The 21,951-nt window shown below is 28.0% G+C and overlaps 2 protein-coding genes across 2 annotated transcripts; both read right to left on the bottom strand.

Moving 5' to 3' along the window:
• Positions 1 to 7,985: 7,985 nt before the first annotated feature.
• Positions 7,986 to 10,891, bottom strand: LOC130670897 (protein spaetzle-like). The gene is made up of 6 exons (XM_057474511.1): positions 10,773 to 10,891; positions 10,461 to 10,695; positions 10,209 to 10,378; positions 10,082 to 10,138; positions 8,611 to 8,714; positions 7,986 to 8,487 (listed from the first exon to the last, which is right to left on the bottom strand). The coding sequence occupies exons 1-6, from the start codon at positions 10,809 to 10,811 to the stop codon at positions 8,292 to 8,294; spliced, it is 801 nt and encodes a 266-aa protein (XP_057330494.1). The 5' UTR covers positions 10,812 to 10,891; the 3' UTR covers positions 7,986 to 8,291.
• Positions 10,892 to 13,333: 2,442 nt separating this feature from the next.
• Positions 13,334 to 21,951, bottom strand: LOC130670895 (homeobox protein 2-like). The gene is made up of 6 exons (XM_057474508.1): positions 21,671 to 21,951; positions 18,212 to 18,599; positions 17,915 to 18,135; positions 15,613 to 15,690; positions 15,381 to 15,484; positions 13,334 to 14,167 (listed from the first exon to the last, which is right to left on the bottom strand). Exons 1-6 carry the CDS (start codon positions 21,710 to 21,712, stop codon positions 13,978 to 13,980), a joined length of 1,023 nt encoding a protein of 340 aa, XP_057330491.1. The 5' UTR covers positions 21,713 to 21,951; the 3' UTR covers positions 13,334 to 13,977.

Raw genomic sequence — 21,951 nt, 5'->3', positions numbered from 1 at the left:
TATAAATAATTAGTAAAAAAAAACATTTCAATTAAATTAAATAAGATAAATAATTAAGCGAAAGTATTTTATTAATAAATACACTGAAGAAAAAATTTTAGCTAATTATAAATAATTGAGCATTTCATGCAACTTCTTTTATAATTTCAAGTTTTAACTTCCGTTAATTGATAGTAATTTCTTTTTGCAATTTAAAAACTAACCCTTGTACTGTTTTTTAGCTCTTCTATTAAATTCAATAAAATACATTTAAACTCTATAGAGCTGGGTGGTTTTTTACTGTAAACGACGATATCGGCATATAATTCAATGGATCAAAAATGATGGTTCGCTCAAATATACATATTTTTTTATAAACGTCAAAAAAAATGACAATCATCTTCAACAATCTATTTTTTTTATAATCTATCGGTTTTTTATGACTTTGATAAGACATTATCGACATTTTATCTCATGTCGAACTGTAACAATGCAAACGTTATATGATGATTTTAACCTCATTTTAAAATTCAAATGAAAATTTTATTTTCTTATTTTATGAGTATGAGTGATTGTAATGGAACTACAGGATTCATTGACCCGTAACACTCGGAAAAAAAACGTTATTAAAAAGAAATTATAGAGATAATTTTATGACATTTTTTTTTTGACGAGTTTTATTTAAATAATTAATTAATGTAACGGGACTGGAGTCCACCTCCGTTTGACGGGAGGCCGTTTTCTCACCCTTATGGGCATACACGCGCTGCGGACATCCCCATCTTCCACCCAGATGACACTCTTAGTCGAAAAATGTAATCCAGTGACGACTAAGGTGGACATTAACCGGAGGTATAATCAAAAATCCTCATTGCGCGTGGTATCTAACCACAGCCACCACGAGTCCTACCTCTCTCGGGCCAAACGCTGCTCCCATCTCAGGAAATAAAGAGACTCTAGTCACAGTGGGCTTGGAAAGGCCCCCCGTGGTACCAGACTCCCAGCTCTGGTCAACATCTCGATTAGATGCTATTTAAATATTATTCGGTACCAGCCAGGAATTCCAAAGATATACCTAACTTAGGCAATGACGAAGATTTTCCAAATAACAGCCAAATTTGACATACCTAGCTTTGGCAAGTCTTTAGTCATCCTCATTGCGTTTTAGTCAGGATTCCAAAGATACACTGATCTTACGCCCAACCGAAAACTCCTAATGACAACCAAGTTTGGAAAAGTGTTGGTATATTGAGTTTCAACTTTCCTCATAAGGACCGGACAAGGTTCAAATTAGGCTTGCCATATTTCGGAAATCCTCATTCGTCCTGAATCGGTACATCGGCATGCCGCACTGGAATTCCAGTCGGGTATATATATACACGGAAAGAATTTTTTGATAAAAATTACTCTGTAATTTCGAGTAATCCTGGGCCGTTGCAAAAAATTGGTATTTTTCGTTTTAAATTTAATATTTTTTGTTCAAATATTAACGTTGCAAGACTATATTTTACTCTACTACTGAGTAATTTTTTAAAAGTCTTATATTTAATCGATTATTGTGAATATCTCATCTTAATCTATTAATTTTTACTCCATGCGATTAATTTTTACTCCCCAATATACCATTCTTTTAAACCCATTAACTTTTTGATGAAAAACTGCCTATAACTCGAATAAATTTTCTTATCTATGGAAGTAATTTTTACTCTAAACTGCAGAGTAATATTTCAGTAGTCTCCGTTAATCTTCGGTTAATATCGGCTTCAATTAAATGTCTTTTATTTTGCTCGCGACAACTTACATGTTACGCACACAAACGTCGGGTTGGAAAAAAAGACGATCTCTGTATCTCTCTGTAACTTAATATTTATTTTAAAATTTTAAAAAATTTGTATCTTTTCTTTTTCAACACAATACGACTAATTTTTTTTTTATTCTTTTTTAAAATATTTATTTTAAGTCAAATTCTAAGGCAATTAGATGGTTTTAGATTTTTTATGGAAATTTCAGCCTGTTAATTTTAATTTTGATTGTGATTCAATATAAATTTTATAAATTGAATCATCAACTTTTTATCATAACCTACTCTCTAAAAATTAATCAGTGAAATTCACTTCAAATTATTGAATATTCACTAGGAACCAGCTATAAGTATACCACTGGCTGAATTAGTGGTATACTTATAGCTGTAGAAATACTGACTATCCACTGATTCGCGAGAATTTCACTAATTCATTTTTAGAGAGTACGAGTAAAAATTGAATTAGAGAGAATTTATTTAAACAGCCGCTAGGTGTAATTTTTACTCGCTATTGTGAGTAAAAATTAATCTGATTGATTTTTACTCACTGAAGGAGTAAAATTTCGTAATTCGAAAGTAAAAAGTCGTAATGGCCCAAGATTACTCGATTTAGAGTAATTTTTAGAATAAATAACATGGCAATATTCATACGAAAATTCTTTCCGTGTAGTGTACACTGTAAAAAGAGCGGTGTTAAAAATGGACTCGTTTTAACTCCGCCCGGTGTTAAAATAAAATTACACCGGTGTAGGAGGAGTAAGACACCGGTGTTAAAAATACCGGTGTTAAATCGGGGTAACCGGTGTAAAAGCGGAATAATACCGGTGTAAAAGCGGGGTAAATTGCGTCCGCTTGGAGTATTAACTTTAAAGATTATAAAACACAAAAAATGTCAGTTCTTTATAAAAATTAATAAAAAATATCATTTATTAACAAGTATAGTGATCGAGTAAGTACAAATATTCACAAAATAAAATATTTTAACACCGGTAAAGAATATCTACACCGGCGGCGGCGTTATTTTAACACCGGTCTAGAATATTTACACCGGCGGCGGCGTTATTTTAACACCGGTCTAGAATATTTACACCGGTGGCGGCGTTATTTTAACACCGGTACAGAATATTTACACCGGTGGTGTCGTTATTTTCACACCGCTTTCGGGGGTAAATTTAACATCGATAATTTTAACACCTACACCGTTTGGACTTACCCCGGTGATTTTTTACAGTGTAGTTACCATTGCTACCTACCAGTCAGGAATTCCAACATTAGGACTGAGTGCGGCCTTACCACAGACGTTCCTAGTTTCGTTTGACTTTGGTATACCAAACATCGGCAAACCTTAGGTTACCATTGCTACCTACCAGTAAGGAATTCCAATAGTATGCCGTATTTCGGCAATGCCACAAAGTTTCGTGATCACAATCGAATCTGGAATTTTTTCGGCATGCCAATGTTCGTTTTGCCTCATGAAAATCTGATAAGATACGAATCAGGCTTGCCTTAGTTAGGCAAGCCTAGTTCGGGCCAAACTGATTTTTCGGCAAGCCTCACCAAAATTTCTAGTCGGGATGGTTGCGTAGGATTAGTGGTAGGGTGCAACTTCTTCCCATACCCTATGTAAAGGGCTTCCTTCACTTGTTTCTTTCGGATTCCCAACAAGCCATCGTCCGCTTGTCCATCCCCTGATAGATTTTCTACTTTCCCGAGCCGAGAGAAACTCTAATTATTCAAGCCAAATCAATGACAAAGGGCAGCTTGGGAAGTTCTATTGAAATATTGAAATAATTTTGAAATTCACTTTGAAGAGGAGTTTAATTTAATATTGAAAATCCGGTTCGGAATGAATGCGGATTCAAAGAAAATCCGTAATCACTCCGAGTTCGCTTTGAATTTTCTACGGTGTAAGCGACAGATAAAAAAATTTTCTACTTATTTGAGATAAAATAATTGTATTTAAGCTTTCCCATCTCTACATATAAATATGTATATATACATTTACATATATATTACTGCAATCAACAAGTATTTCAAATAAACTTTCCAGTTACTACTGTATACTTACTTATTTCCATCCTAAACTTAAAGTTGAATAACTTTTAAATCAACTTGATATTTTTTTTACATTAATCTTCATCTCGGTTTCATAAAAAAAAAGTTCACAGCAATAAATTTTCCTTTATGGTTACTACAGAAAATATAATACATATCTCACATTTACGAAAACAAGAAAAATAAAAGAGAATAATGTCATAGAATTTAGTGGATTTACATGGGCAATTCAACATCCTGATGATGTTAATGAATGTCTGTGTAAATTGTAAAGAAGAGAATACATAATCCTGGTCTAATATCCCATAATACATATCTATATCTCTGTATTAGCAGTACTACCGTTATATTCTCTCGAGTCCCAACCCGAAACATGCAAGAGCGCATTTAATTCATAAACTCGACGCGTGAGGCCAATTACTCCGCTTTATGTGTTGAGTTTTTTTTTATTACCATTCTCACATGGAAATAAAATTATAAACACGTATAAAGAAAAGAAATATTTGAGATATTTTAATTTCATGCAAGCGAGTATTCTGACGGTTCGCTCAATAAATAAATGCTTCAATGATAACATTAATTTTAAACTCATGGATTAAAATTTATTATTAATACTCAAGCCCACTAATACTTTAAAGCTTGAAGACTTGTCTCATTCCAAGAAAATCTATAGAAAACTTTTAGGAAATCCATAGAATTGGGATCTGTCACCCTCCAAGAAAATCGATAGAAAACTTTTAGGAAATCTATAGAATCGGGACCTGCCACTCACTAAGAAATTTCATAGAAAATCTATAGAAAACTTATAGGAAATATGTAGCATCGGGACGTGTCACCCACCAAGAAAATCTATAGAAAACCAGGACACTTATCACTGTTTAAGAAAATCTATTGAAGGCCACTGAAACTTGCTAGTCATTATTTTCTTGCTTTTTATCAAAATATCGTATATATTTCCAAAGCAATCAATTTCTCTGACAAACGTTGACTAACGATCCAACTCAAATATCTATATACATATATACGTTCCAACCATGAAAAGATATAAATATACATATATTCATAAATATAACAAAAGTTGAAAAAACATAAAAGTGATTCCCGTCTTTTAATTATAATTTTTTTCCATCATTTGTAATTGCTCTTTCAGCTTTGTCTATTTTATCCATCCACTATAAATGAATGTGACGTTAAAATTTTTCATTATTAAAAATAACGAATAAAAAAGAAAGGTTACGATATAATTTTTCTTTCGGAGCGTGATATAAATCACTGACTTTTTGTACAGCAAAATTGATCTTTTAGTTTTTTTTTCTCTTCTCATTTTTTTTTTCTGTAAAAAAACAAAAGGCTATAAATATTTTTTGAATACATAACTATTAAATCCAGATGTTCTATACTATGCTAGATACATATTGCGTCAGCTGTATTCTTGCGACATATTTTTAATAATAGTAGAGATATCGTTACAATGACGAGAGAAGTTAGAAACTAAAAAAAAACCAAATATATATATATATATATATGAAGGGAATAAAAGAAAAGTATATTTCACTTTTGATATTTTCTATGAAATGTTTATGTTCCGTTATTGATTATTTTCATCATTGCCAATTAGTTGTCAAACTCAATAACGGAAAATTATTAACTACAGTAGAAATTTTATATTTTTTATTTCAACACCTAAAGTGGTAGATAAATTATTAATCGAAGTAAATTGTTTAAATGAATAATTTCACACAACTTTGTTTTATGATTACGAAGGTAGTTGTATTTTGAGCGTTTAAACTGATTAAAAATAACACGATTTGAGTTTTAGTTTAAATTAAATTTTAATAGAGTTTATCTAGAGCTTTTAAACTATTTTTTCAAACTGAAAACTTAAATTTGATAATTCGAAAAAATAAATCTTAAATAACTCATAATTCGACTAGTCAATTTCTGACTTACAAAAGTATTTTTAAGCAGTGAAGTGGTTAAGGCATTCAAATTTGTTTTCAAACGGCTATTGAAATCCTACTTCCTTACCTTAGTGTGCAATAGACCATTATTTTTTGTTTTTGATTGCATTTCCTTTTGGTTGATACCGAAAAAGCTACACTCCAAAGGAGATATAAAGATGATGCTGGTATATTACAAACTAACGGGAAAAAGTAGGACATTTCAACTCCCGCGTATAATTGCCTTGGACGTCTTACCTTTTTCCGTGACGTGTATAATAATAATAAAATTTCTCACCAGATCTGCACCTGAAACTCCAAATTTTTATTTGTGGGAAGAATAATGGCTCATGCGCTAATTTTTATCATTTGTTTTCTTAAAAAAAATAAAGAACGATTTTCTTTGTTCTGGACAGGGAAGGAATTTAAACTTTCAGACCACTTATGGTTACAAAACGTATTACGTTCCAAGGAAATCTATGAAAAATCGAGACTTGTCACCTTTCAAGAATATCTATTGAAAATTTTTTGGAAATTGAGACTTGTCACCTTACAAAAAAATCTGTAATATACTATTTCGTTTGGTTGGTAGTGTATTACACACCAAAGGAGGAAAGTAGAACATTGAAACACGTGTGTAATTGCCTATTCAACCTGAAAGCAAATAACAATTACTTTTGCAATACCTTTAATAACCAAAACATGATAACTTTTCTTTTTACATGAATATTTAATATAACAGAAACTAAAGCTTAATACTAAATTACAATTCATTTATTTAAAGATTTAATTTCATATTTCCAACGATGTTCTTCTAAATATGTACATTCACAATACAAATTTATTAGAATGCATCGATTATTTTAAATACTCTATTCAGTTAATTCGAAGTTAGATCTAATACCTTGTAAATTCATTCATTCATTACCCGAAAAAAATCGTTTGGATCCAATTACATATGTCTGGATCTCGTTATATCTGTTTATATCCAAATACATCCAAATATTTGATCTTGCTAGATATAAGCATATATAACTATATCTGCTCAGATCGAATCATATATAAGCAGATATCTGCCCTGTCATGACAAAACGACGTATCTCAAAAATTATAGTTTCGAGAAAATCGCGTTCAAAGTTTTAACAGAATTTGAGTACAATTTAACAGAAAAATTAATTTCTGTTATGACGTAACGTTGTAACTCGAGATACGTTTTTTTATGTCGCATCTTCGAGGGCATAAAAAAATTTCATCTCTATTTTCATTTTTTTTTAAATTTCTAATGCAAAAAAGATACGTTTTTTTTTCATTTCTTTTATACGCACATTTGATCAATATTATTGGCATAATTAATTAAATCAGTAAAATTTTGATGATACCCTATTATTAGGTGACTCTAAATAAACCTTTTTAGCTTTGTTACGACAAAACAGCGTATTTCGAGATACGTCGTTTTGTCATAACAGGGCAGATGTATTAAGATTGATATCCAAGTAGATATACGCATATCCAAGCATATATAAGTATATCTGTTCAGATCCAACTATATATAAGCAGATATAAAAATTTATATCCATGCAGATATACTTATATCCAAGCGTATAAGTATATATACTTATATCTGCTCTGATCCAACTATATATAAGCAAATATAAAGATTTATATCCAAGCACCTATATGTACATATAGTTAAATCTGCTCAGACCCAACTGTATGTATGTGGGTATGTAGATGCAAAAATAATTCGTATCCAAGCAGATATACGTATATCCAAGAATTTATGACTATATCCAAAAATGTGTGTTTATACGTAGCCATATTTGGTCAGATCCAATAATATTTAAATTGGTGTATTTATTTATTTATTTTTTTTTAATCATTTATTTATTTTATTTAATAAACAAACAAAAATCAAACATTTTATACTTATTTTTTTTCTTACTGATTTTGATATTTACGTTATTTAAATCATATACTTGATATTGTAATGAATAAATAAAATAAATCAGTTTGATCAATGTTTCTAAAGTATTCGTCTAGTTTTTTTACTTAAATATCAATTGACTTTTGATATATGTTATACATAGGTTCATCAAAAGCATTAAGAGGTAATAGCAATAAGATCCAAGATGTGAGTAGATATTGGTTTTAGAATGGTCTAAAGTATAATATATTTAAACATGTATACATTAGAATGTAGTGAAACTTCTTGAGATATATGTGCTTAAATCTATGTAGATTTCTTCAAAGATCGACATTTACGCAGATCTGCTTGGATACACTTATATATATTCGTAGATATAGTGAGATCTATTTGGATCTCTTTGGACACAATATACTTAGATATAGTGAGATCTCTTTAGATATTGTCAGATCTGTTCGGATCTGCTTGGATCACGTCAAAATTTGGATACAAGCATATCTGACTGTTTGGATCCAATCATATATGCTTGGATCTAAACATTTTTTATCGGGTAGTAATATATATAAATGTATTATTTGTTCCACTGATCAGATCAATAATCATAATTATTATAATTATTATGATTAATTTTAATACTACAACAGCAGCTCGACGGTATACGAAACATGTCGGATGTAATTTTGCCATCCTGTGTTAGTGTTACAAATTTACGGTAGATGTATTGTTGTTTGCAAATAGTTTGTAAGCCGTATAGATTATTAATATAATTGCAAGGTTCCTTTTCGTGTCTGAAAGATAATAAATTATCATTAGTATTTTTTTCACTGTAAACAATTAGTGGACTAAACACGGATTAAATCCGGAGCGATCCCGATTTTTTATAGTGTAATAGAAAATGATTGAAGTAATACCTGCATATATCGACACGCGTTGTTTGAACAAATTTAGGGTCATTGTATATATATTTCCACTGATTATCTTGAGTTAATGCCGCTTTCGGGGCTATTAATTTCGACTAAAACATAAAAGTGATAATTAGCAATCAAAATGAGAAAAATTCAGGTAACGCATAGGGGAAGGAGGGAGAAAACGAGGTACTTAAGGAAATACTAAGTTTTTGAGAATAGAAAATTCTAAACAGAAAAAATTTTGGTAATCATGCAGAATCAGGGCTGCCAACCTTTTTGATAATCAAAAATCCAATTTTGGACTAATCGCTTCGAATGAGGGCTCATTCTTTAGCGTTTCTTGGCGGATTTAAGATACATTTGGCTAATTTGTTGATATATAAGACTTACTTAGCCAAAAGCTTGTACCAAGGGTACAAATTTTGCTTATTTTTCAGGTTAGCATTAACATTTTCAAGTTCCGTGCCACACTGTACTATTTGACATATTTTTCTTTTCATTCTATGTATTGACTCTTAAGTCAGCCACCAAAAGGTACATGCCTATTTGCCATAATTTCTGTAGTTTCGTCCTAAGTACGTTAACGGACTCGTCAGTAAGCCTATGTTAACGCACTCTTGCCCTAGACTACATCCCTTACCAGTACGAGCCGGCGTAAAACTGTGTTGTGGGCTTCAGTCAGACACTATACTAGCAAAGGAAGGTGGATACCGTCCAAACTACTTGCAACAAAATGTTAGGTGAGCTGTTGTACACCGCTAATGTATTGAAATAACAGAAATATGCCAATTTTAACTATTACAAGGGTTCAAAAAATCTTTGTAGCTCTTAGATGGACCTTTCTATCGCGACCGTCCTTCTTACGGTATGATATAAAATTACTTATATTCATTAGAAAAATTTACTTTTGAAAATTAGCATGATTTTATGTTATTTTTATCAATTTTTTTTATCATCTGATGAAAACTCGATTTTCAAAAATCGGACCGAAACTAATAACTTCCCTTTTTTGAAAATTTGCAATTTTCTTAGCGGGAAGTTGAAAATTTCTAGACTGTAAATGAATTTGATTGAGTTAATTTTTTTTGTAAGTAATTTACATAAAGAAAAATAAGATTTTACATGATTATTGGATACAAAGGAAGAAAAAAAAATTTTTAATAGTTTTTATCATAAAACAAAAGTCAGCAATATTTTTAAACTGACAATCGATTTTTGGAAAAGTTTAACAAAAAAAATTTTAAGTGATTTTGGAATATTTCAAAAACATTTAAAAAAAAAAATTTTTTTTTATAAAATTTTAGGAGTACCCCGTCTTGCCCCCCCCCCTTCCCCTATAGGGTAAAGTAACAAACTAACGAAAGGTGACAAGATTTTGTCTTTCTACTGCTAAAATAATTTTTCAATCGGAAATCGATCATGAAATTAAAAAAATAATTTTTCAATTGTTATTAATTTTTTAAAAAATATTTACCTCTGATTTACACAAACTTTCTTCATCATTCCCACCAATTCTTATCATTATTTCCTCCTGTAAAAAAAAACTACTAATTAAAAAAAAAAAAACAAAAAAAAAAAAAATGAATAATTTCTATACGCACTTTCTCTTTTTGCTGAAGCAGTTTAATATTCGGTATCTCCTCGATCGCTATTTTATTAACGAGATATGTCGGATAATCTGGCACTTCTTCACAGAAAGTCGTTGTTGTATTACACGGCGATGTAAAATTAAGAAAATCATCTTCTTTCTTAACATTTTCAATTACTCGCGCTACAAAAAAATTTTATTTAAATTGTGCATTTGTTGACTACGAGTAACAAAATTTTTAATTAAACTAAATCAATAGACTCACGATTTTTTTTGTCAAATCCGTTGGCTTTGCTGTCGTTCCCATAATTTCCCGTCATAATTTGCCAGTATTCCTCCAGATATGTATCGAACGCGTCTCTTTTATTTCGTTTAATGTTTGATACATTTTCCAAATCATCTATTTTAGTGAATACTCTATCGCTTATTCTTTTCAACAGCACCGACTCTTTATTATGGTCACTATCATCATGCGAATTCACGTTTATTATTTTATCAAACTAAAAAAATAAAAAAAAAAAGTTAGCGAAAATTTTTTCTAGAATTTATTGAATAATTTTTTAAAATTTATAATCACCATAAATATTCCCAATAAAATAATGATGATTTTATCCATAATTTTTTTTTTTCACTGAATTTTTAATTTAAAAATTTTATTTGTCACAATTTTGAAAATTTAAACTCTTGAATTTTCTCGTCACGCTTCGGGCAGAAACTAAAGACTGAAGACTCAGGACCGATGGCAACTATTCTTACTTATAGATACTTTAGAAGTAATTAAAATAATTAGTGGTGGGGATAATTACGTACTTAAAGATACGAAAAGTTACGGAGCCATTTTACCCGGAGTTCATTTGCAATCGGTCTAGACTATAGAAACTTAATGTCTAGACATTGGAAAAATTTAAATGAGATTTTATTTAATGGAAAAAGAAAGAAAGATAATGAGTTTCGAGATAAATTTTTGGATAAATTAATTTTTGATAAATATTTTAATTAAAATTTTTGTATGAACTTGAGCATTTTTTAAGAGCTCACGTGAATTTATTTTTGCCATCAACCCTCTTGCTGGTTGGCTATTGAAATTTACCCTTATTTATTACATTTTTTTTTTTTTTATATGGAAAAATTCTTATTGTAGAGAAAGGAAATTTATTAGGGGAAGCCATTCATTGAAATGCCCGATAAATAATTTTGAGGTTTTTTTTTTTTGTCGTTTTTATTACCAACTGTATGATCTAGTTGTCATGTGCGAAATATTTACGTTTTAATATATTGAAGTATAAAATATCGAGGGTATTATTTATTAGCGAGTTTATTTTGCGACTTTACTTTGAAATTTTCCCGCTTTTCAAACAGGAGTTGATTTTTAAATTTTTTATAGAAAAATTTCTAGTGAACACATTGCCCTGCCGTGTCTATATTGACCTTTAGTAAAATGAAAAAAAAATTTTTGATTGATTTACCCCTCGCAATTAAAATTACAGTATAAATAAAGATTTAAAAAATTTCTTGATGCAAGAAATTTTTTTTTCGTCCCAAGAAAATTCTTGTTTTCAATTTACAATACAAAAAATATCTTAGGGTAAGTAAAAATTTTCTCACGACGAGTAAAATAAAATCCCTTTTTTGTGTACGTTTTGAACGTCCATTTAAAAAAAAATCATTTTAAAAAGTACACGGAAAAAAATGATGCTCAAAATTTTAATAGTTTGTAGTTCATTTTTGACTCAAAATTAGTATATTCGATACTAATATCAAACCAGGATCATTATATATATTACGAAATGGCTATTATTTATATTAAAATTTGATACACCTATAAGAGCAAAATTTGTAATTCCGTATATTAAAATTAATATGAAAAAGAATCTATAAATTGGTATCTTCAGTTATAACTATTCAAATAAACAGAAAAATTTGAAAAATGAAGAACCGAAAAATTAGTAAACGTACATATTAATATATAAAGATCTAGTATACTAGTTTTTCATTTCATTATTTACCACTTATTCGATATATGTAGATAATAAATTAATTTATAATCACAAATAAATAACATTTTATATTAATTATTAGTCAATGGGATAGAATTTATAAAATAACAGTTACAAATTTTCGGTATTTTTATGAGCAAAAAATCAGTATCTAGTATACTAATTTTTCATTTTATTATTTACCACTTATTCGATTTATGTATATTGTAAATTAATTTATAATGATGAATAAATGATATTTTAAGCCAATAATTGATCAGTGACATCGAATTTATAAAATAAAAGTTTGTAACTTTTGCAATTTTCGGCTGAAAAAATCAGTATCTAAGATAGCAATTGTTAATTTGACCAATCATCACTTTTTAATAGATTATGCCATAAATTAATTAATTTTCACTAATAAGTCACGTATTTATATACCTAAAAGTAATAATATTTAGTTACTTTTTGAAATAATTGATAGTAGTTTTTAGGAATCTACAAAAATTAGTAAACTACTATGATCCTGAAGTTAGCAGACATTTAAAAATTTTTGAATTTTCGTTTTGCAATAAATCAACTGCAAAAAAATAATATAAAAATGTGCACATGTAGAAAATTTTAAAAACTACAGGTGCAATTTTTTCAAATATTTTTTTAAAAATTTTTTATCGTCAAAAAAAAAAATCCAAAAATTATTAGACGTCTGCTAACTTCAGTATCATAAACTACTTTGCATTAAGTACATAATAGTACTAATTATTAGTAACAGATTCCACTTTTTATTATTATTTATTAATTTTTAATGTTCTGTTTTTTCCGTGTATTCAGCCTCAATTCTATTGATATTTATCCATTTTAATCTGACAATTATAACAGATTCTGTATTATTATGAACTTTGACTGGAAGCTGATCAATCAAGATGCAGACGTGCAAAATCTGACACTATTTATTGACAAACATATAAAAAATTCCTGGTATTACCAATTTTTTTTTTAATTTTCCCGAAAATACCTCTGAAATTCAATTAGGGAAAATTGAGGTACAAAAGCAATTAATTACGTAAATAAAAATTTAATTAACAAATTGCAGGGGTTTTACATTGAAAAGTTTTCATTTAAAAAAAAAAAACAGAAATAACAATAATTATTATTATTTATTTGTCGATATAAATACAGTTCTCGTATCAATATTGACATTTACATTTTAATATCACAATATTTAATATTATTTTTCTAATAATAATAATCTAAATCAATCCAGGGTTTTTTTTACCGGGTTTTAAAGGACTAAATTTTTTTTATCTATTATTTAAACAATTTGACTCAAGTAATAGCTTGTACAGAAGTAATAATCATTAAAAAAATATAAAAGAGTATAAGCCAACTACTTATAATTCACAACAACAATAATAATAAAAAATAATTTAACGACTGGTACTTGTAATTTTTCCTCCCACAACTGTCCTTTATAATAAAATATTTTATTTTTTAAATTCGCACTGGGTTTACGGAAGATAATGATAAATAATCTCTCAAAGAGAACGAAAAAAAATAACGGCAAAAAAAACCACTGGAGGAAAACTTTTATTTATTTTGTTTTTTTTAAATTAAATAATGTTTCAATTTTTTTATGTTGAGTTTTAGATAATTGAAGGGGTTAAACTGAATAGGTCTAAGTGAAATTTTTTTTTTCTAGTGTTTTTTTTTTTTTTAAAGCAAAATTTTATGAGCTAAAAATCACTTCAGTTAAAAAAAGAATTCTCTTGTCACTTATACTCCTTTAGTTTTAACCCCTTCAATTGCTTATGATGCTACTTGTTCGACCTTAAATTTAAGATGACAGCAACAACCTGATTGGACTAGAAACCAGTCGGGTTCTAAAGTCAGGCTTGAGACTGCTATCAGTTGACGTTTTATATATTTTTGTCGACAGTATGTAGTATAACCTAAGGCATTCCATTCTTTTTCAAGTTTACATGGTTTTTCTGGTTCTCTACAACATATAAATTCTTATTCAAATATATATATATATTCGACCGATTACAAGAAATCAACTATTTTTTTTTTTTTTTCAAGGATATCCCGAGTCAAAAAACAAAGTCTGGTTTAGTCTTCAAAAGCCTCAATTCTTTTGATATTTTATTTACTGCTCAGAAAGTAACTTTTCTTTAGTACTAAAAATCCTCAATGAGAACTTTGAGGTCTAAATGTGAATAATTTATCGATTTTAAATAATAACTAAGATTTCAAAATCCTCAACGAATGAAAAGTTATATTTCGGACTTTGAAAAATTTTAGATACAAAAGGGAGGGGAGAGAATACGTCGAATGAGACTTTTGAGGTTCAAATGCGGATAAAATTATTCCTGTATGTTTTGAGTATTTTGAGGCTCTCATCCAGATCATGTTATTCCAGTTTAGTCCTCAAAATGGTAAAATGGGGCGTAACTACTACTTTGAAGACTAAACTAGGATAACTTTCTATACTGTTGTCAATCTTTCAATTCTAAACTAATACTCAAAAACCTCATTGAGAATTTCGAGACTTAAATCCGAATTTGTTTTTTGACTCAAGTGCACTCAAAAGTTTCAGTAGGATAAAAGAAGTCGCCTTTTAAAATTTGAGCCCTTAATATAAATATTAAGTACTCTCTGATTTTTTATCTCGGTTGTAAAAAAACGCCTAGTATACATTTTTGGAGGGAATTTAATGCTCTACAAAAGAGGTCTCTTATGATTTTTTGATAAATCCATCTGTTCAAAAGTTATTTGAGCTTGAAGTCGAATTTATAGTAAATTTCGAGATCTTTTTACTTTTCCAGCGAAACTATCAGACTTATCACAAAATATTATTGAATCTTTTTTGTAGAAAATTTCATTCCCTACAAATTATCTCTGATAGAGTTTTTTGAAATTTCGCATAACTTTATAGTTATTTCCATTTTAATGTCACACTCTTAAAAAAAGTCTTCTGATCGATTTCAAGATCTTGACATTAAAACGGAAATACTTAGAAAATTTTTAGGAAGTAAAATTATTGATAAAAAAGATCCTATGACTATTTAATATTTGAACTAATGGATGTACTTCGAATAAGTTTTTTTGCATATAGGTACTATATAATTTCCAATAGTGAATATGAAAAAAAACTTTTTCTTAATGATAGTAATATATTTTAAAAACGATATAAATATAAAATATCTTACTCGCAAACTTCAACGTCAACTCGTTGTACAAAATCCGCTTCTTGAGCAATAAATTTCGGGATACCCAGTTCATTTTTTGCTGCTTGTGGATAATAAGAATTTATCTAAAGAAAAACAAAAGTTTAATATTCTCGGATTAAATAATCGTTTAAAATCGCCGCTTATTTAATGTCAGTAAATCTTCGGCGTTATAAATGATTAGAAAAAAAAAGTTAACAAACGTCAATCTTACTTTTGAATGACAAAGATTCTCATCTTGTTCATTTTGATCTGATTCCTTAATTCCCACTCGCTGAGTTATCGTTATCGGCTGCAGACGAAAAGTTAAGATGTTTTACTTATGAATCAATCGATTAGATAAAAATTATAATAAATTTGAATAAATAATGTCTGTACAAGAAGTCTATTTGTGAATAAAATAATAATCAATTCAAACGAGTACAAATTTATGTACCTTTTTCAGATACAATATTTTACAAATTAATCGGTTTGACAACTTATCGAATTGATTGATGATGAGACTAAAAAAAAATCAATATCGCAACCTAGTTTCGGTTTTACTAACACGGCATATATTTATATACATTTTTAGCTGCAATTTTGTGAGCGAAACATTCATTAATTTACCGGGTTACTGATTTCATGTACAATAAGGGCACGTGACCTATTAGACACCGGGTTTTTTTTATAGCGTACGAATATATTATTTTAGTAAAAAAAGTATTTGTTGTAATGCCAAAAGTGCATGTAAAACTTCATGAATTATTTATCAGTATTCTCATTTAACTCTCATCAGATCTTTAACAATATACACAGTTAGAAATTTTGTGTTAAATTCAACACAAGTTGTCTGTTGCAAATGAGATTGAATACATAAAATCTGTTCTTTTGACAGAAAATTTGTGTAAATTTAACAGAACATTTGTGTCAATTTAACACATTTTTCGTGTTAAAATTAACTAATAAACATAAGCACATAACCTAACAAACTCAAGTATACTGGTCTACCCTTAGTAGAACTCATGTCAATTTAGCGAACAATTGAAGCAGATCAAAAAGGTATGAAAGTTATCTAAATTTCATTGTAAAATGTATATATTTCATTGTAAATAAATTATAATCCAAATTTTTTTGCAGACAATGCTGCTACAACGCTTTGCTTGGTTATAGTAATGAAGAATCGCGCGGAAACGTTAAGTCAAACAACACAAATTTTGTGTTAATTTTCGAATAACACAAGAAATGTGTTACATTCTAGATTATCTGATCATTTAACATAAAAAATTTGTTAAAGTAAAATAACACAAACGGTTTGTGTTGAATTAACCGATTTCTGTGTTAAAAATAAACACAAAAAATGTAACCAAATTATTTTTTAATACAAATACACAAAATTTCTAACTGTGTACCCGATGAAAAAAGATTTTGTCTAATCATATATGATTATATATGTTCATACATATGATCATATATGATTATATATAATCATATATGAAGTTATATATAATCATGCATAATTATATATGGGGTCATATATAATTATACATAATTATATATGACCCCATACATAATTAGATCTGATCATACTTGGCTGTAATAAACCCATATATGAGTTTATATATGATCAGATCTGATTATATATAAGTCTATATATAGTTAGATCTGATCAGATCTGATCATATATGAGTCTATGTATAATTAGATATGATCATACCTGACTGTTATAATATATATACATTAATGAAACTTATTTACCCACGTAAAAAAAATTTATTCTAAAAATTTACCAAAGCGTCATAACCGTAAACTTAAAAATGTGAGACAATTTTGAACTTTGAGTTGATCATTTTGCGATTTTTGAAAACGTTCAAGAGTCAAAAACTTTTTAACTGCACCGAGAAATTATTATCATTTGAAATCCTATGGTGTCATAGTAAAGCCGGACCATGATGGCCATCTGACGGAAATCGAAATGAGCATACGAAAAAATTACCGTAACCATCGGAAATTTTACTATAGTCGTAAAAATTTTTGCACTCTCTTAAAATGAATCAGTGAAAAGTGCTGCAAATCAGTGCCTATTCTCTGATTTGCAGCACTGTTCACTGATTCATTTTAAGAGAGCATGTCTTTATTTCAATTTCCGTCAAGTGGCCAACATGGTCCGACTTTACTATGACACCATAGCATTTCAGACGATAATAATTTCGACTTGAAAATTTTACTAGTATGAAAAACTCTATAAAAAAAAAAAAAAGACTAGTCAATCATAAATGTTTTTTGAATTTTATGTTCTATTTGAATTTTTTTTATGTTCGAAAAATAATCAACTCAAATTATTATTATTCCGTTGGCTTCAAAACCTCAAGGGCACATATATATTTGTTTTTATTAACAGCTTTGCTCTAATGATCTATTTAATATAAATTTCTTTTATCTACACAACAATCGACTGTAAATTGACAGCTCCCATGTCACTTAGATTTGCTTCTTAATATCTTTAATAATAAATATTAACTTATTAAATGACTTACTTCTTCTTTGGTTTCGAATAAACGTAAGTGACTATTTAATTTTAATTCCTTCCTAATAATATCTGTTGGATAATTCGGTACATTTTCACAAAACAGTTTCCCTTCACATTCTGGTGGAATTATCGGTACGTCTTTATTATAATTATTATTTGGTTGATTAAATATATTATATATTATTTCCTCTGGAAATACCACTCTATCGGAGTGATGTTTAACTGGCCCTTATTTGAATTACAAATTATAATAAATTTAACAAATCAAACATATATACAGACTGATTATTAATATTGAACTTACTGTCGTCATAATGATTCCAATATTTTCGATTTTTTTTATCAAAAAAACTTATCAAATCATTCGGATAATTTCGCGATTGATTTTTCCCATTGGCAACATTATTATTACTGTTGTTGTTGTTGTCAATTTTCGTTTTATCATTAAATTGAATAAGTAGCTGACGCGCTCTCTGGTTCGAGTTCTCAATGAATTTATTATTCTGCTTGTTATTTTCTCCATCTTCTTCTTTATCACTATCGCTACCGCCTACATCTCCACTTGAATCTTCATTCTCATCGGTCACAGCCGTTGGGACTCTAATAAGAGTATTCTCGTCCCTATTGTGGGACGTGATGTTGCCTCCAATAGTTCCTATTTGATTTGGGTAGCCATTGATCATTTTATTTACCTGACAAGAAGAAAAAAAAAAATTTCATATCAATCTCACTTATCAGCGTCTCTTTATCTTCATTCATTATAATCACTATTGAGCAAATATAAATTTTTTTATGAATTGTTTATATTTATTATGAAAATTCAATCATAATTGTACACCGACAGAAAAAAATGGGAATTTTTACAATTTCGCTTGGGGAAAATTCCTTTGTTGGCATTGTAAATTTTACTATATCAACATTGGAAAAATAAATATGTAATATAGGAACAATTCCAATGTAGACATTGAAACAATCCCTTTGTTAACATGGCTAGAATTCCTTTAATGACAACATGGGGAAATTTCCTATGTTAAAAAAGAAATTATTCCCCTGTTGACAAAGTAGAAATTTCCATGCATGTAAAAATAAAAGTTTTATAAACTGATGTTTTTTTTACGTAAGTTATTTAGTAAATCAAAATCAATTAATTGAATTGACGATTATATACTGTCGGAAACACGATGGAATTGATTTTTACGTACTCAATTAGATTAATTGAATTCATAAAAAAAATCTGTTCATTGGTAGGTGCTACAAAAAAATTTTAATTAAATTACACAAAATTTTTTCGAAAACTTTGAAATTAAATTTTTGTAAATTTTAAAACCTTCACACATCTAAATTTTATCGCTTTAAGATCAAAATGATAATAATGACTAGGATATTTGGTATTTTGTTGGTTTTAGCTTCTTGTGGAATTTTCCTATGCAACATAGAAATTTTTACTATGTTAACAAAGGAATTTTTTCCTTGTCAACATGGGAAAATTCCGATGTCAATATAGAAGAAATTACTCCGGTAAGATGGGAAAAATTCCTATATTGACATAGTAAAAATACCTATGTCTATAAGGGAATTTCAGTAATGTTAGCAGAGGAATTTTCCCATGTCTACATGGAAATTTTTTCAATGGTAACATAGAAGATATTCCTATAACATGTGGGTAAAATTCCTATAAAGTATGGTTTTTTTCTCATTTTTCCTTAGTAAAATTTCCCATGTTGGTAAAGCAAAGTTTTCTATGTCAACAAAGGAATTTCTCTCAAGTGAAATTGGAAAAATTCCCATGTTTTTCTCTCCGTGGAGTAATCATACAGTTCTTTATTTTATTAACTTTTAATCGAAATTCTCGCTAATCTATTAGAGATACGACAACAATGATTACAAACAATTTTATACAAAAATAAATTTTCTATAAAAAACATTCTTATCAATTATTCTGTAACTTCAAAAATTGCGAAGTTACAATCAATTTTAAGTCGACATTTAATTATTAACCCAAATTGTCACTCCATTTCTTTTACAAAACTTTAAATTAAAATTCTGACTAAACTATTGAAGTTATGACAAAATTGACAACCAACAATTTTGTACGAAATTAAATTTCCTTTCAGAAATATTCTTATAAAATTTTCCGTAACTTCAATAATTAAGAAGTTACAATAATCGTAAGTCGATACTTAATTTGCTATCGAACCTACCACTATTTTTTGGAAACTTTAAATTGAAATTCTGATCAAACTATCAAAGTTACGACAAAATTGATCATGGACAATTTTATACAAAATTAAATTTCCTACAAAAAATATCCCTATTAATTTTTCCGTTACTTCAATAATTACGAAGTTACACTAATTTTTAAGTCGATATTCAATCATTAACCCAAATTATCGCTCTATTTTTTTACAAAACTTTAAATTAAAATTTGGGTTAAACTATTGAAGTTACGACAAAATTGACAACAAACAATTTTATGCAAAATTAAATTTCCTATAAAAAATATTCACATAAATTTTTTCATAAACTCAATAGTTGAGACGTTAGAAAACCTAAAACTCCACGAATATTATAACCCATTTTTTTATCTCAAAAATTAAAAGAAAAAAAAAACATTTTCAAATAAATTTAAAAAAAAATACTCAGTAATAAAACGAATTTTTTTCCTGGTTAACATATATGACCTTTTAATAACGGTATAATCTAGCGGCGTTCTCATTTATTCCTTTCGAATGGAGAAAATGCATTCGATTTAAAAATAAATAAAAATTCACATGCATTTAACTAAACTAGAAAATTATTTTCTTAACAATAAATTAACTGCAATTACTCGGAATTGAAATAAAGAAAAAATGTAGTTTGTTACATCATAAAAAATTAATAAATCAACAAAAGCCAGCTCATTATAATTAAATGTCTATTAATTATAATTTTTGTCAATTTAAATATTTATCTAGATTGATAAAAAAGAAATTTTGCAATTTATGTCTAAGTTTATCGACTTATGACGTATCCAGACGATTCATTAATAAAAAAAAAGTAGTTTAATTCACGAGATCTTATGAGAGTTTAAATTTAAAAAAAAAAAGCAGTATTTAATATTCTGTAATATTTGCTCATCTAAATACATACAACGCACATGCTTCTTATCAGTCAAATCACACCATTTATTATCGATATCAATTAATTGTTATCAATTTAATTTAAACAAAATACATTTTTGAATATTTCGTTCTATTTATTTTTTAAACTACGTCTTTGTATCCTTTTTTTTCTCTTTAACTCTATTTATTGATTAAATAAATGAATCAAATCATCTATCTGTTGATTTATTGTCATATATTTGTCAAAAATAAAAATTTTATAGACTTAGACTATGATACATATTTACATATTAGTAATTTTTTCTGAATGAATGAATTGCGTTTTTTTTTCTGCATAAAAAATTTATGAAATTTTAAATCGAGCAATTTTATTTTTTTATTTAAAATGTCAATTTTTTTTTCTACCTCGATTTATTTTAAAAAAAAATATATCAGTAGAATTCACGGGTTAAAAAAAATTAATTATTTTAAATTGGTAGTAATTAATGATTTTTTTTTTAATTTTCTCTGAAACTCCAATAAATTTAATGAAACTCGCTTTTTATATTTTCAATATTAATTAAATTCCAAAAGTAATTTTTTATTTAATTTAATTACTATTCAGTAAAATGTTCGTTTACTTCAATAAAATTTTAATAAAAAAATAAAATAAAAATAATTACCTCAAATACACAAATAATAATTAATAAAATACGCAACACCATTATTTGAAATTAATTAAATAAATAATAATATATTTATAAATATATAAAAGTTCAAATATTTACAATGACCATTTCACGTTATTAATAAATAATAATGACTATTAAATATTAAATAATTATTAATTAATTTAAAATAAATAATAAATGATATTTCTAATAATAATAATAAATAGTAATCAAGAGCCAGGTGATACGCACGCGTTCACGCTTGCTTGGTTACTGTTCACACGCTCGTAAGA

The sequence above is a fragment of the Microplitis mediator genome, chromosome 7 (genome assembly GCF_029852145.1).
Source record: "Microplitis mediator isolate UGA2020A chromosome 7, iyMicMedi2.1, whole genome shotgun sequence".
Lineage (NCBI taxonomy): Eukaryota > Metazoa > Arthropoda > Insecta > Hymenoptera > Braconidae > Microplitis > Microplitis mediator.
The sequence above is the reverse complement of the archived record's forward strand: the minus strand, read 5'-3'. Positions and strand labels throughout refer to the sequence as shown.